This window comes from Leishmania infantum, chromosome 32 (assembly GCF_000002875.2).
Source record: "Leishmania infantum JPCM5 genome chromosome 32".
Taxonomy (NCBI): Eukaryota; Euglenozoa; class Kinetoplastea; order Trypanosomatida; family Trypanosomatidae; genus Leishmania; species Leishmania infantum.
Genome location: NC_009416.2, coordinates 1,367,059 through 1,383,295, shown reverse-complemented (window position 1 = coordinate 1,383,295; position 16,237 = coordinate 1,367,059). Strand labels below are relative to the sequence as shown.

Here is a 16,237-nt window from a genome sequence, read left to right as displayed (position 1 = left end):
CGCCCTCCGCTTCCCTCGAACGCCTCGCGTGTCTACGAGACGCCGAGTAAGAACGGCGCAGGCGCTCATGATTGCAAGCAGTGGCGAAGCAAAGCATGTAATGGAAGAGAGGGGGGCGAGGAGGTGCACGACCGCGCACCCGCGCATACACATGCACCCGCTGTCAGCACCAAGCACACCGCGGATACACGGAACGCGAGCCCCGGCTTGATGCTTGGAGGTGGCTAGTGCGGGTCCTACAAAACACAAGGAGAGGGAGATGGCGGCAGAACAGCGATAGCACCTTAGGACTGGCCAAGCCCAGCGCCCCTCCTCCGTCGGTGCCTCTTCCGTGAATGCGTGAGTTTATGCATTGGCGTTTGCGCGCGGAAAAGAGAAGCGACTTTTCTCCAGCACAATTCGAATCTCCACCTCGCGACGATACCGAAAACCGGACCACACCACCACCGCCGACCCCGCCTCCACCGCGACCACTCCAACCACCATGACTGCCAACGACCCCTGCAGCAATGCTGATGCGGTGACATCTGCCCACCCGATGCGCAGCACCCGAGCAACAATGAGAGGAACAGCGGAGAGCACGGCACCCAGCACCATGCACGCGGCGCTGGAAGCGTGGTCGACGTAGAAGGACACGGCGTGGTAGGCGTACCAGCACAAGAGGGAACAGAGGCCCCCACCGAGCAGCACCACCACATCAGGGAAAAACCGGTGGCAAGGGAGAAGCACGAGGTCCAACAACTGTAGTGCGCTGGCCGCCTCAGCTCCGCCTGTGGTCTGGGCAGCTACACCAGCAAGTGCGGCGCTGCTGGCTTCATCAGATGTCAGGGCCACGTTTGCCACGTACGTCCCAATGCCAAGCGCCACTGTACTCATCACCAGCGAGGTTGAGAGCAGGAACTGCTGGCTCACACGCTGGCTCATCTCACGCAGCTGCCGCGTGAAGCACGCCCAGCACACGCCAGAGACGATCACGCTCGACCCCCATCCCAACAGCGAGAGAAGGGCTTCACCCAGCGAGGCGTGGTAGGTCGCCATCTCTTGCCATAAACCGCCGAGCACCACCAGAGCCGCGCCAAGGCCAGCCGTCGCGCAGCCGAGGGCATCCTGGCGCGTCACACAATCCCCGCCGTCACCGCGGTTGTGGAGCTCCGCGACGAGGTGGCACGCGAGCGAGATCACCATGACGACCGCTACGGTCAAGCTGATGAAGTGGCTCAAAGCAATGGCCGCTACCGATGCGCTAAAAAAAAGTACGCTGTAGGACCACAGCTTCGGTAGCCGCCGCCGCTGGCCCGCGTCTTCGATGAAGCTCGGCTCCTCCTCGCTGTCTAGCTGCCTGCACAACAGGAGGTGCGCCGTCAGCGTGACGGCCCCCACCCCTACAAAAAGGAAGAGCACAAACGCCACCGGCGTGGCGCGATCCCTCAGCTCCGACTGATCCTCTTCCAGGTACATGACGCTGGCGTACGACAGCCCGAAGAAGAGACTGAAGAGGACAAGGAGCGCGTAGGCGTACCACGGACGGTTGTACACGACCAGTAGGCGCATGTAATCCTCCTCCTGCCGCGCAACGTGAATGGACTCGATGACGTCGTCGGAGAAGTGCACACGGCGTGAGGGAACGCTGGGGGCCGCCGACGTCACCGCCTCGTGCTCCCCATGCTGACGCGGCTGCCCCTCTCCTCTGTCCGTTGGCGACAGCGGAAGGGAAGTTGCCGTGTCGCTTGTGCGAAAGGCAGAGGCTGGTGTGTTGCGTGGGGCGGACGCGGCACCGCTGCGGCACTCCTGCAGCGACGCTATCCCGCTCAGCAGCGGCGCGCCGTCGCCGTGCGCAGACACCTCCTCCTCGTCATCCGCTGGCGGACGTCGCTCTGCGGCTTCATGTTCGAGCATGGCAGCTCCGGCGCCGGCGCGACGGATGGAAGACGGGACATTGCCGGCAAAGGCTGTGGCAGCACCGTTGTCGCCAGCTAGTGCCCAGCGCAGCGCGTTGGCGCGACCTGGTGGCGGTGTGCCGCGGCGCGGTAACGACGGGAACGCACGGATGATTGAGGGGGACGGCGATGTTGACTGAGGCGGCGGTGACAGTCGTATCGTTCCGGCGGGCATCCTCAACGGGTCGAGGTCTAGCTGGGTGCCGCGAAGCGTGCTGTGTCGCCGCCGGTAGTGCGCTGGCCACGGCGGCGACGGAAGAGCCTTGGGAACGTTGTGGAGACTGTAAGCAGCCTCTGCGGTCGGCAACGGGGTCTCCGCTGCGGCGGTGGTGCCGGTGGCAGGAAAGGAGCTCAGCAGATTTTCTCCCGTTGTCTGGAGGGCGCTTCCCTGGAGGGAGCGGTTAGTACGAGAAGAGGGTGCTGAATGGGCCTGAAACATCAGCCCTTGCGACACGACATCTGCTCTGCGAACGCCGAGCGCGCTGGAGAGGTCATTCAAGTTGAGGCTGACGACTCCGTGATCGGCCGTGGCGAACGCGACAGCGCGCTCCTCGGCGTTGCTGCCAGCATTGCCCCCGGACATGATGGTGTCCGTGCCTGCCTCGCTGGCGCGGTTGCCTTGCGAAGAGTGGAGGTGTTCCGTGAAGTTGCCGGGTGAAGAGCGGCTGAGGCCCCCGCAGCCGCCTTCGCGATTGCCGCTACTCATTCCTGTGCTACCCCTCCCCCTCTTAGGACGAGACAGAGAGACTAAGTATGCAGACAGGGATCGAGTAGCTTCGCTCGCTTCCGCTGCTCCTTCCACGTACCTGTAGGTGTGCCTACTTCGTGTGCACGTTGGTTCGTGGTGGTGTCTGCGTGCAACAAAGAGAAAGGAAGAGAGGCGCGGAGCTGTTGCAGTCGCAGCACGCCCCCTGTGCTGGTCTGATTTTTTTTTCGGGCACGCGTACCGATCTCGCGCCGCAGTCCCTTCCCTGGCGTTCTACTGATGAAGCGCGTGCGCGCTTTCCTACTCGCTCGCCAACGCCAACTTTGGTGTCGTTGGGAGCCACTTAAGGCGGGACCCAAAAGGTAAGAGGAGGGCAAAAAATGAGCTCCATCATTGCACGCGGGGGCACGGCGGCACGCGAACGGTGAGGGGGCCCCCGTGTGCAGCGGGCATTTCGTGCGCACGCACACGCCGACGCGCAACCCATAATTGGACGACATCAACGTAAAGAACGAGCGAAGACGACAAGAGTTGTGGAGAAAAAGGGAGAGGAGCCAGCACAAGGTCGTGGCAGCAACAGTCCACAGAAAGGAGGCATCAACAGCACGAAAGCCAAGCGTGAGGCACATGTGCGCCTCTCTCTGTCTCTTACATCCTCCTCCTTGTAGCACGGGCATCCCAGAGGAGTACACACACGCACACACACACACACACACGGAGTGTGTGGAGGGGGCAGAAGGCCGCTTCGCCTCTGAAACGCGGGCACGCGTACTTGGGCATGCACGTCCTCGCGTAACGCGCGGCAGTGGTGAATGAGCGCAACCAAGAAATAAAAAGAAAAGAAAGTAGAATTACTTGTAGCAGTGGCGGCTGCATCAGACTGTCGTCTACAGGTGGCGAGCGAGTAAAAAGAAAGGGAGGGCCCACCTTCCGCCCGCCCCTCCCCCTCCGCGGGACACACCTTCAATGCAGATCCAACACATGCTGTGAGGCCAACACCTAAAGCATGACCAAGAGTTCTATGGCCAAGCTCTACAGCATCGTGTCTGGATCAGTGCTGGTCATATCGGCTTCCAGCAAGTCGTAAATGTACGCCATGTCCACTTCGTTGTGCGTGCCAACGGCCGCACTCACGGCGACGCACAAGCTCGCGAGAGTCGCCGCGTTTTGCTGCCCCGATCGCGCCGCCTCCGATGTGTGTGGAGTATGCATGTTTAGTCTCTGCAGAAGCAACGTGAACGCCTGAGCGGCGCGGTAAACGCCATCAAGGCGCTGATAATGTATGGATGGGATGTTGTACAAGGGGCGTCGCAGTCCTGTGTCCGCAGCAGACGGGCGCGGGAGCGTGGGCCATGTGCGAGGGATAGAGGATAGGGGGGCAGCCAAGCAGAAGTCGCGGTGTGATGCAGCGGCTGATACGCGGGGCTCGTGCACGGCGTTCACGACGGTGGCGGCGTCGAGGTGCTCCGCCACGGTCTGCGGCGATGTCTGCAGGAGGCGCAGCACCTCCAGATGGCTCACCGCCGGTTGGCGGGTGGCAACGTTCGAGCACGGCAAGCCGCCCTGCAGCCCTGCAGTCCCTCTCGCCTGCATTGCTGCGAGGCTCTCCAGCGCCGTGTCGTCCGTGAACAGCCAGCGGAAAGCGAATGCGTGTGCGGGGTACAACGTGTAATCCATATCCAATACCTTCAGCGCCTCCATCTGCGTTGCCGCGATCTCGCGCAGCACACCAACGTCGGCAGAGGACGGCTGAGACAGCGATCCGGCGCCTTTGCCGGTGTTGGGGCCCTTCTCAGTGAGCTGAATGGAAAGAACACGGAACAGCTCGGGCAGAACAATCGGCCACAGAGACGCCACGAGGGACTCCCGCACATTGCAGAGCAGGACAACGCGGAACACGAACAGGGCGGCGCGCACAGGCTGCAGAAAAACCTCCTTCTGTTGCAGCTGGGCGACGGTCGGGATGGCGGAAGACGAAAAGTGCTGAAAGGCGTACGTGAGCTGCTCGCGAAGAAGACGCACAAACTCTGCGTGGCGTGCCAACGGCACGCTCGGTGTGGCAGCCGATGCACCAACACTGCCGCCTGTGGTTGCCGCAGCGCCAACCATGGCCGGTGGTGGCTCGCTGATGTGCATGGCGTACGTGTAGAAACCCAACGTCCGTAGTGACCGCTCCCACAGCAGTGCCTCCGTCTCGCGCGACATCATCATCGCCGACAGCCGCCCTGGCGACGGCACCATGCGCTCACATATGAGGCTGTGGATACCCTGATCTAGGCTCCCCCACTGACGGAGCAGCAGCGCCCACTCGTGCAGAGAGCTGCGACTGTAGCGGAAGAAGTGCTCGGAGAACAGCAGCGAGACCGTGTCGCGCTGTGCGCGACGCTCGAACGTGAGATCTGGCGCGAAGCCGGCAACAAGTGCGCGCAAGACACGCAGGGACGCGCACACCAGCGGCGCACAGAGCACAATCTCCGCCTCCGAGGCGGAGGCGATGCCGTGGCGCAACACGGGGAGGAGGGCTCGCTGCAGCACATGCGTGGCCGCATCCACCACGCGGCCAGCGTTGTCGACCATGGCGAGCGACGATGGCAGAACCGAACGCAGTGTCTGGCAGAGGAGCTGCAGGGAGAGCAGCGAGCTGGTGCACTGTGCACTGACGGGTTGAACACGGAAGCCCTCCAACAAGCGACACAGCGCAAATGAGAAATGGCCATTGCGGTACACGCCAGAAACAGTGGCTGGCGCCGCAGTGGTGGTGCCGAATGCTTTGGGCTGGCGCCGTCTTCCGACTCCCCCTCCGAGGCGGCGTGCCTTCCTCACCTCCGCCCCGCCCAGCCCTTCGGCCCCTTCGTCCTTCGCGTACGCCACTACACAGTACAGCAAGTGGAATAGGCAGCAGAAGGCAAGCGTGTCAGGTGAAAACTGCGAGACGGCATCCGCCACAACCGCCAGCACCGCCTCGGCGTCTTTATCCGAAAGCCCGCCCTGCCGCTCTGCGCAGTGTCCCTCTACCACTTGATCCAGGAAAAACAGCATCTCTGCCGCCGACGAGGGCCGCGGTGCGAGAGGGGCCAGCGCTGACGCCGCAGCGCCGCTGACGCCCTTTCCAGTGAAAGCAGGAGCTTGCTCAGGCTGAAGTGGCTCTGCGTGCGGCTCCTCCTTAATGGCGGTTCGCAGCAGCGGCGTAAGTGCCGCCGTCACTTCACTGACAGATACTCCGATGTCCGCCAGCAGCAGGCAAGCGGCCTGCTGCGCTTCGCGCTTCATTCTCCACGCAGCCACCCACTCGTCCTCGCCGCTCGCGATAACACCCGTGTCGCCGCCGCCCTTCCTTGGCGCCACCACATCGGATGCGCACTCCGTTTCGATGTGCCGCGCCGCTTCAAGGCTCACGCGACGTTCTCGCTGCTGCTTGTCCTCGAACAGCCACCACGTGGAACTCAAGGCATACTGGGCACACCAGTCGTGCAGAAAAGCCGTCAGAAACTCGGGGCCAGCAGCGTGGTTCAGCAAGCAGAGCAAGCGCCTGGCTTGCTCACGCAGGTGTGTCTCCGGCCCAGTCGACGGCAACAGCTCTGCTGTAGCCGCCGTCGCCGCTCCCCAGCCAAGCGCCTCGTCTGTGTCTGTGTCAGCAGCCCACATAGCATACACAGCAGACTGATTTATCTTGCCAGCTTCGGAGGCGGCGGCGTCACAGGCACGCATGCAGCGGGTCGCCGCAGTGACGAGTCGGGGCAGCGCACCACGTATCGGGGAGAGCACCGGGGAGCGGTCCCACAGCGTTGCCCTCTTTGCCTGTGCAACGGGATCCTCCTGCGTGAACGTGCTCGCGATCCAGCTCATCGACTCCTTTTTCCGCATGGCCAACACGTAATTCTCGTCATCGGCGACGCGCGCCAGGTTGCACAGAAACTGCGCAACGTCGATGAGCGTCGCATAGCAGATAGCCTGCGCAGATGCGCTGCTGCTAAAAGAGTGCACAGGTAGCGTCGCATCGTCCCCAGCGCGGGCGCCGGGCGACAACTCAAGCGCACAGAGAAGTACGTCGACCGCCATCTCCGCAGATGGCACGAGGTCGCGATAGAGGTATGGCATGATGTCGCTGTAGAAGTGCAGCCACAACGCCAACGTGTCTTCCTCCTCCCGTCGAGACCGCGAGGCGGCGGCGGCGTCGGCGTCGGCGTGAGTAGCGTCGACCTCGCTGGCGGGGCTTGCGGCTGCACCGCAATGACTCAGCACCCGCTCCACAACTTCGCCCATGATGGCGTACAGCGACTTGTTCGACAGAATGGCGGGCGGCGCTCGTTGGAGGTCGTCAAGAACTGCGGTGCCGCTGCTGCTGGGGAGCAGGCTGAAGGCAGGGGCGGCATCAGCTGACGCGGAAGACGCGGGCGCTGCCGCCTCCGCAGCCGCTTGTGTGCTGTGACCCTTCTGTGCAGCTGGGTCGGTGGAGCACAGACTGGCCTTGTGTGCGGCAAGTCCGGACTGCCGGAACGCATGCGGTAGCCAGTGCCGCGATGCGACAGTGTCGTCGACCGCATCAGCCTGGTGTGATAGCGACTTGTGCCGAGCCGGCACGCCGCCCACGTCGTCGAGGTAGAACACGACGCCGCGTATGTGGTCGAGTAGGACAGCTTGCACAGCGTGCAGATCCGCCTGCACGGCTAGCCGAAGCAGTGGCAGAAGTTGAGCCGCGGTGAATTGCCACGTGTTCACCGCGGTACGGTGCGGCTGCATACGCGGGCCGGTTTGACTCACCTCCAAGAGCCGGTTCAAGCACGTCACAGCGTCAAGCAACGTAGAGCAGCGCCACTGCAGTGTGGCTGCCGACTCCTCCCTTGGCAACCACGACCTTGACGAGCGGCTTGCGCCTGGAGAGTGTAGATACGGTCGGCGGCGCAGCGAGTCTTGCCGGCGCATGTGCGCAGCATGCACTGAAAGGAGCGCGTGACGAGCGAGGCTCAGCAGCAGCAGCGCTGTGGCGGAAAAAAGAGTGTCTGTCGCCCCTCCGCACTCCAGCGCCGTCGCTGACGACGATGGTAACAACGACGGAGATGTCGCCTCGACTTCATTGGACGGCACAAACGACTGGTCCTCCAGCGCGCGCAGCAGCACACGCAGTGAGTTTGGGGTGGGTGTATTCATCGACTGTCGCACCCACTCCACCGCGGTGGGTAGCTGCAGGAGAGCAAGCAAGTAGCGCACCAGCGCTGCTGCCTCTACGCAGCGATACCCACGCGGCGCCACGCCGCCGTGGCCGACCGTGATAGCGCCGCTGACGTCCTTGAACCACTTCGTTCTCGCTAGAGGTACAGAGCCTGTCATCTCTGCGGTCGGTGCTGCCGTGACGGAGGGCAGCAGCACCGTCAGCGGCACCGTGGACAGAGTCGGGCTGCCGGTGCTGTGCGGCGGGGATGAAGCGGCGGTGGCTGCGTCCACCATCCTACCTCTTCGCTTCGACTCGCCACTCGTGGAACTGTTACACGCCGACTCCGTCACCAGCGGGCACAGGAACGAGAAGTGCAGAGGCAGCAAAATGCTCAACGGATCGCGCACAATGGCATGGCTGACGTACGCACGTGCCAGCTGGCGAGTCGGCTCTGCGATCACGCCACCGTGCGCAAGAATGCCGCTAGGGACGCACAAGAGACATTCAAGGGTTGTCAAGAGACCGAGAAACAGCACCCCGGGATCCTGAAGCTCAGTTAGTGTTTCCAGCAGCGGAGTGGAGCCGGATCGGCTTTGCCCGCGGCGTTGCCGGGCACGCAGCGCCGCGAGCTCCCGTTGCAGGCCGACGAGGCGGGGCACGGCGGCGTCTGCCGGCGTCTCGAGCAGGAACGTGTCGAAGCACCGCGAGCACGCCGGCGAAACAGCGATGAGCGCCAGCAGCGACGTCCTGCACATGTCCACCGCGCCGCTCGCCTCGTCTCCGCCGCCGGCGCAGCCTTCCCATAGGGAGCGGACGACCGGCGCGAGCAGGTAGGCGTTGGTGAACGCTACGCCTTCAGCGATGCCACCCGCGGTCGGGCAGACCAGCTCCAGCGTGCTGTAGACCACCGCGGGCAGCAAACACCCACGTGCACGCAGCAGTGCGTCCAGAAGCAGCCGTACCGCGCGAGAGAAGAAGAGATGAGCGCCCGCGGCAGCAGCCACGGCGGCGCCATCGCACAGCGACTCAAGCCAGACTGTGGTCTGCTCTGCAAAGTCACGCTCTCGCGACCCGGCGCTGTTTTCCGGCGAGGAGTCTAACAGGACACCAAAGGCCGCCTGCTGCTGGCAGCGGAGGTGCAGCTGGGCCAGAAAGGACGTGAAGCGCAGCGTGATGCGGTGCATGCGAGCCAACAGCTCCTGCAGGTCTGACGCATGCTCCGGGAAGCAGAAGAGCGCAGCCGTGGCAGCTGCACCATCCGCCGTGCCGTGTCCACCCCCGCTGGCGTCGCTTTCGGGTGTGTGAAGAGCGGCCACCGTCACGTTGGCAGTCGCGCTGCGGATGTGTCGAAGCAAGCACGCGTCCACAGCGCTCACAAAGGCGGAAAAAAAGTCAACGTTCACCACCGACGGCGTCCCGGTCGCGCTCGCCGCGGCAAGGACGCTGTCCAGCATCGACTCCATCAGCTGCATGCGCTGCGCAAGCAAGCGGAGCAGCCCGTTAGCAGTGGACAGCAGCAGCTGAACCATTGGGCTTTGGCACACTAGAGACTCATTCGACGTCGTCGCACCACCTGTCGCGCCGCCAGCAGCGCGCATCTCCGCCTCCAGAGCTTTCAGCACCTCACTCAGAAGCTGCGCGACCTTCGCCGACCACCGTAGCGACGCCCGCACGTACTCCTGCGCCGGTGACGGCTGCTCGGCAGCCGCGTCCACCAAGACGGATTCCAACGCCTTGGCCGTCGTGCACAGGTTGTTTGTCTGGGCAGCGATGCGCTTCTGTGCTCGAGTAGCCGCGACTGCCTGTAGGTGCGCAGACACGGAAGGTGCTGCAGGGGCAGCGGCCTCGTCGCTTTCCTCTACACCTGACGCACAAAGGGGGTGTAGCACAGGCCGCAGCAGCTCCTCGACATGCTGCACAGCGCACGTGTCAAGCTCGACAAGCAAGCCCCACGGCAGCACACGCAAGAGTTCGTGAAGCTCTGCTGTCCACATCTCCGCCGCAGCGCCCGCCAAGACGCCGCCCGACGAACCACCGACAAAAGAGGACACCCCAGCGATAAGGCGGCTCAGCGAAGGAAGGAGAAGAGGCGCCACGTGCATGAGGAACGGTCCGCAGCCTGTCTCAATGGGCACCTCGGCGCCCTCATATGTCGCAGCGTCCCCTGCGACTGGACTCATCAGCAGCGCTCCATCACCTCCCTGTGTGGAGCGGCTGCGATAGCGGAAGAGCACCAGGAGCGCTCGCACCCACACCAAAGGCACGGATATGCCTACCGGTACATCCGGCAATGCTATGAAGTTGCTGCTTGCCTCGCGGGCACCCAACGCAGCCGCAACCGACGACGCACTCGCCAGCCGCGGCGCGGTCGCCGTTCTGATCGCCTGGGCAGCACTGTGTTCCAGAGCAGAGAGCGCGGCTGACACGTACGGCGGCGCCTGCTCCGCAGGCGTGTCATCACCCACCTTTCCGACCCAGCGAGTCCACCAGTGCTCGACAACCATGTCGAACCCCCGTGACACAACGCAAGAGGTGATGTCCTGCACGTATGCCACGCACGAGGAAGAGGCACGGCTGTTGAGGGCGTCGCGGTGGTGCTCGCCACCATCGGCGTCGGACGAGTCGTCGTCGTCCATGCCCGGCCTCTCGTTGACGCTGCCGCCGACGCCAGGGTTGACGGTGAGCCACTGAAAAATGCGCCGCGCTACACTCGGCGTTCCATACCGCGTGCCAAGCAGCTGCACAGCCGCCGCCACGAGGAGGGACTTCACCTCAAAAGGAATAATAGCGCCATTGCCGCAGCACGGCTGCGGTGAAACGCCCACAGAGGCACTCGTGTGCTTGTTCGTGTTGCCGTCGAAGAACGCTGCCAGGGGAGTGTGTGTGAAATTCGCGGAGTCACAGTCCACCGATGTCAGTGGGCACACCGTAACGAGAACGTCAAGGGCCAAGCGATGGGTCTTTTCCTGCGTGTCCTGCAGGCAGTTGAGTAGAGCCGACGCCATCGTCGCGGCATCCCCACCAACCCAGTCCGGCAGTGCAGAGGTTGGAGTCGATGCAGTCGACGCCGCCGCCGCCGCATCTTCTGCAGCCCCTTCAGCGGGGCCGGCCGCAGAGCCGGATGCCAGGCCACCGCTCTGTGCTATGAAGACCTTCATGACGTTGAGAGCAGGAGAACGCAGCGCTGAGGCGTCACGGATCAGCACCCACATGTGCGCTGCTAGCACCTGACCACCCCGCAGCTCCGCCCACTCGCCTCGTTGGCTCGAGGAGGGCAAGGACGGGGCAGGTGCGTCGCGAGCGAGGGCTGCCTGCACATATTCAAGCAGCCCCATGGCACCTCGGTATATGGAGCTCGTCTCCGACTCCTCCAAGCAGCTGAGAAGAGCCGTCAGTAACCCCTGCACGCACGCGCGCAGTGCTGATCCGGGCAGACGCCGCACAACGCCACGGTCAAGGAGCTTGAGTATGTCTCCCTTTACCTGCATGGACGCCTGCGGCAGCAGTTCCAGCAGCCCCGGCAGCACGAAGGGCAGGTCCTTCGTCATTGGATACACGGGATTCGCGATTTCGAGATAGCACTGCACCACCTCTAGCGCCTTTCGCTGCACGCCGACCACGCTCAGCGGGCTGAGAGTTCGGCCAAGCGCCTTCGCGAAGTGCAGCCCGTCTGGCAGCTCTACCGCACCAATCACGCCTTTATACTGTCTTAAGCACGCCAGAAGCTGGCCAAGCAGGGAGGCTTGCGTGGCCCAGTCAGCCGAGAGCGTGCTGTCGATAGCGGAGAGGATCTTGTGCATGCCTCGCTCGAGCATCTTGTACTCGCGGTTTTCCTTCCACTTAGCAACGTCACTGGCGGACACGTCTGTCGAGGAGCCGATGTCTTGCATGGCCGGCTGGTCGGTGACGGGTGCGGCACGAGCCGCAGCGGCGGTGGGGCTCCGCGGCGATGGCAGGGAAGAAGAAAAGGTGTATGCCTGTTGCACGGATGAAGGGCCTTGCGAAGCGGGGGCGGCGTGGGAGTGGAATGAGCAAGCCTCTACAGCGCTGTGCTCTGAGTGATCGACTGCTGCATCAACCTCTGAAGGCTTCCCATCGGAATCATCTGAGGGTGCACCAGCGGTGGTGCTCGCCGTCTTTGCGTCCGTCTGCGAAGCCACACCTTGTGAGCTCCCAGAAGTTGCAACATGAACACCGTTGGAGCTGACAGAGGCGACGGATGGGACGAGTGTCATGGGAGCAGCCGCCGGCCGTGTCGGTGGCAGTGACGACCGCTTCAGCGACGGTGGCTGCGAGGACTTCACAGCCTTTCCCTCGCCGTTGTCAGACGCGTGGCTCATCAAGATAGGTATGGCAACAGCAGTCGCAGCAGAAGCAACGGAACCAGCGTTCACGCCTCCGGAGGGGGGGGTGAGGAGTGCGAGAATGGTGACGGTTCGCCTTCGATGCAGCACGTACGTGTGCCGGTGTGTGGATGTGGATGAGTGCGAGTGGAAGAGGAAAAAAAAGAACGCAAGAAAGGATAGCAAAAACAAGCTGCAATGAACGGCAGATGATCGTGAGCTTTTGTGAGTGCCTCGCACCACAAAAAATAGTAGCAAGAGAGAGAGGGAGCAGGGCGGTACAGCTGTGTTCGTGCACGCACGTGGATACCCGTGCAAGTCAGAGGGCGCAAAACGCATGTGTATCGACTCGCCCAATGCGCACAGTAGCCAGTAAGCAGCAGAGCCACGCGAGCACGCGCGACAGTAAGTCAGAAGAAGAGGAGGAGGGTAGGAAAGGCATATGTGTCTTTCACATTATCTAGCTCGCAGCTGGAAACGAAATGGAGGTGCGAGATGACGGTAAGCCGTGCGTGCGCGAGGAACGATGGCATCTTCTGGCCGGCCGCTCCCGTGCATTGACGGCAGTCGTAAAGAGCAGCGACAGCGCGTAGAGAGGCGTGAAAAGATGATCGGCAGCGCGGCCATGCCAGAATGCTGGGAAGAGAACTTCACAAGAGGAGTGGGCCCGGCCTGACGCTATCCCACACGTACGCCTGTACATGCACGCATCGAAAAGAACGAAAAGGTCAAAAGCCGTGCAGGAAGGGAGGGGAAAAAGGGGAGGGAGGGAGGAGGGGATGAGCGCGTGTGCTGTTCCACGACCTCTTTTTATTGCTGAGATCGTTCGCCATCGAGAAGAGAGAATGCTCTCATGCATAGTAGGTTATGAGGGAAGCACAAGCAGAGGCGCGGACATAGGACCGGCGGGCGTCGTGTTCGGGGAGAGGGACACGTCAGCGCAGACATCGTAATAATATAAGCTCACGAATGGAGAGCCAGAGACAGGAGGGGAGGGGCTGTAAAACAAAAATAAAAGGAAAAGCACAGGCACAGAGAAAAGAGGTGCGCACAACGCCTCCGCACACACACACACGCACACAGAGCGAGCGAGGCGTCCTCGATTATCACCTCTATTGGTGCAGGTTTTCGTAAAAGTTGTCGCTGACGCGGCTGTAGTGAAAGGGGCCGTTCGCCTTAAGATAGGTGAGGGCAAAGTAGCCGACGGCGCCAATGCCACCAAGCAGTATCAGCGCGAGCAGCGCGCGGGCAATGAAACGCCACTTAAAGTGAAAGCCACCCTCGTCATCGTTGTCGTCACGACCGCCGTTTGTTTCGTCAGAGTTTGGCTTGTCAAAGTCCCAGGCGTCGCTGGTGCCGTAGTAGATGTCGGTGGCACCGTTGATGAAGTCGATCTTGTGGGCGACGTCAAGCGTGCACTGATCCTCATCCGCCCACACGCCATGATCCCTGAACATCTTCAGATTGTTCACCAAACACGGCGTGAGCACAGCGGAAGGACGGTTCATGATACCTCGAAGCTGACGCAGCTGCACCGAGTCTCCAAGTTGGCGGAAGGCAAGGGCGACCTGGCTGGCTGCACCTCCGGGCAGCAGCGCGTCGGTGTCGGCGTTGAGCAGAAGGATCGGCTGCGTGGCATTGGCTGGGAGCTGCTTCGACTCAGCGCTGCGTGAGATGCGCGGAAACTTCTTAGCGGCGCTGTGAAACGCCGACATGGCATGGAAGGAAGGCAGGATCAGATGCTTCGCCGCCGCGCTGCTGCGAAACGAGTGGATGTTGGCCGGCGGCGCCGCCTGGAGGAATTCGTTTACGAGCCAGTGCATATGCAGGGCGACGCTTTCAGGGCATTCGTAGTTCTTTGCGGCGCTCAAGTAGTCGTAGAGCTTGTTGAGCGCTGCAACGTCCTTTTTGTTGCAGCGCTGAACCCTGTAAAGCAGCGACGGGATCAAGTTCAACAGAGCGGCGTTGCTGGCGAGGAAGGGGTAGACAGGGTACCGCAGCATGAGGGCCAGCACCCCGCGCAGCTCATCGGCAAAGGCGGCGTTGCCGCCTCTGCGGGGTGCCCACTTTAGCCGCGATGCGCACGAGAGCTTTCCCTCTTTCGCCATATGTATGACCGTCATCAGACGGTTCCACGACCCCTCCGCTGCGCCCAGTCGTCCGACACACGCTGCCTGGTCATCACACATGGCAAGGAGGTGCTGCAGGGCAGTGACCATGCTGCCGCCGCCAAAGTAGTTGTACACGTCGAACATGAGCGGGTGCACGTAGTCTAACAGTATCACTGCTGCCTTGGTGTCTTGGTGATACTGAAGGAGACGAAGAACCAACATGCTGCTCAGGCCCTGGCCCAGCACCACATTGGGTCGGCCATCGCCGAGGGTGCGCAGTGCCCAGTCGAGATCGTGCGCTGCCTGTTTCGCCGAGTAGTGCGACATGTTAAGGGGGTTGCTCGTGCTGCTCGCTGCCGCCGCCAGCTCGGCCGCGCATGCCTCAGACATCCAGCACTGCCTGTTGTAGGGGTTCGAGGTATTCGCGCACGTCATAAACGATTGTGTTTGCTTTGAGCCGCGCGGGTGCACAATGACGACGTTAATGCCTTCACGGAAGATGTCCTTCGCCATGTTGACGTCGGCGTCATCCACCACCATCCACACGGTGAGCACGTTTTTCGCGTTCGGGTCTTTCATCATTGCATCCACAGTGAAACTCAAGCGATTCTTCTTCTCCTCCCAGTACTGGTACACCTCGATGGTGGAGCACACCTCGTACGGGGAGGTGCAGGTGCGGCTCCAGCTGGGCTGCGGCAAGCGGTCGTTGTGCGCCCCCACCGTCGCGGAACCGGAGCACTGGACGCAGCCGACGAGTATGGTGAGAATCAGCGGCAGCACCGCTGCCGCCGCGCGCGAGCGTAGCGAAAATGCCATGGAGAATGGCGGCGGGAGTACAAAAACGTAACAAAAAAAAAGAAAAAAGAAAGCAAGCAGGCGGTTGATCTGCTCGAATAAGCAGGCGGGCGAACGACGTGGTCAAGAGGTGTGTGCAGCAACCGGAGAGGAAGCGCTTGTGAAGAAGATGGCAAGATGCCACCGAAAAGCGCTCGAGAGCGAAACACGATAAGCAGAGAAGCTTGCAATGTAAGGGTGGCTTACTGCTGTGGGCGCCAACGCATACCTTCCTTCGCCAGCATGAGAGAGAGACGAGGCCAGGAGAAGAGAGAAGGAAGGTGAGGAGAGAAGAGGGAAGGGAGCTTGTCACCGGCAGCAATGCGTGGGGCCAGATAAATCTCATACGGAGAGCGCGTGCAGTTGCGCCGCTCAGACCGATCTGTGTCACTCCAGGTGGTCCGTAGGAGTCTGTGTGTGTGTGTGTGTGTGTGTGCCTTTGCTTGGTGCGCATGAGCGTGCTAAGCCACCCATCCTGCTGGCTTTCCTACCTCACCTGGCGGAGATTGGAGCGGGGCTTGGATGTGGTGGGGCTAGCTCGAAGACACTGGCAGTGATGGAAAGAAGGGTCAAGGCAGGAATACGAGTGGACAACATGAAGAAAGAAGAGTGTCGATGATAATGGAGGGCGAAGCGCATTGCGTGGTGTATCAGCACAACGAAAGTAAGCACCTGCACTCGATATACACCGGTGCTTCGCGCCGGCTCTCGCCGTCTGGGAGGAGAAGGGGGTGGACCGAAGAATCATTCAACGAAAAAAAAGGGGTTGAAGCAGAGGAGGTCGCAGGGGCAGAGGACTGTTGGCGGACGTCTGTATTCACTCTGCAAGGCAAGCCACCACCGCCGTATGCGCTCATACAGGCGTCTATGCGTATGCGTGCTCGCGCCTCCATGTAAGGAAGCGTAAGCAAGTCAAAACAGCTTCAGTCAACGAGAGAGCGGCAGCGGCGAGACGACGCTGGAAAGCACAAGGCTTGGCGGTGAGGCAGAAGGGGAAAAAATGGGTAGCACATCTCCTCGTGCAGCACAGCCCAGCACAAGCCCCGCGAGGGAGATCTCGTCGCAGAGGAAGTTGAAGAGGCAGTAGCGATCACGTACCTGTCTGTCGGTCTGCCTGTGCGTGTGTGTGTGTGTGTGTGTGTGTCAGGTGCACG

At 62.0% G+C, this 16,237-nt stretch overlaps 3 protein-coding genes across 3 annotated transcripts; all 3 read right to left on the bottom strand.

Moving 5' to 3' along the window:
* Positions 1 to 345: 345 nt before the first annotated feature.
* LINJ_32_3620 (conserved hypothetical protein) lies at positions 346 to 1,551 on the bottom strand (the record flags this gene model as incomplete). Its single annotated transcript, XM_001467998.1, has 1 exon — positions 346 to 1,551. The coding sequence occupies one exon, from the start codon at positions 1,549 to 1,551 to the stop codon at positions 346 to 348; it is 1,206 nt and encodes a 401-aa protein (XP_001468035.1).
* A 2,124-nt stretch (positions 1,552 to 3,675) lies between these two features.
* On the bottom strand, positions 3,676 to 12,030 carry LINJ_32_3610 (conserved hypothetical protein; the record flags this gene model as incomplete). The annotated part of the gene is made up of 1 exon (XM_001467997.1): positions 3,676 to 12,030. The coding sequence occupies one exon, from the start codon at positions 12,028 to 12,030 to the stop codon at positions 3,676 to 3,678; it is 8,355 nt and encodes a 2,784-aa protein (XP_001468034.1).
* A 1,220-nt stretch (positions 12,031 to 13,250) lies between these two features.
* On the bottom strand, positions 13,251 to 15,065 carry LINJ_32_3600 (conserved hypothetical protein; the record flags this gene model as incomplete). Its single annotated transcript, XM_001467996.1, has 1 exon — positions 13,251 to 15,065. One exon carries the CDS (start codon positions 15,063 to 15,065, stop codon positions 13,251 to 13,253), a length of 1,815 nt encoding a protein of 604 aa, XP_001468033.1.
* Between the last annotated feature and the right edge of the window lie 1,172 nt (positions 15,066 to 16,237).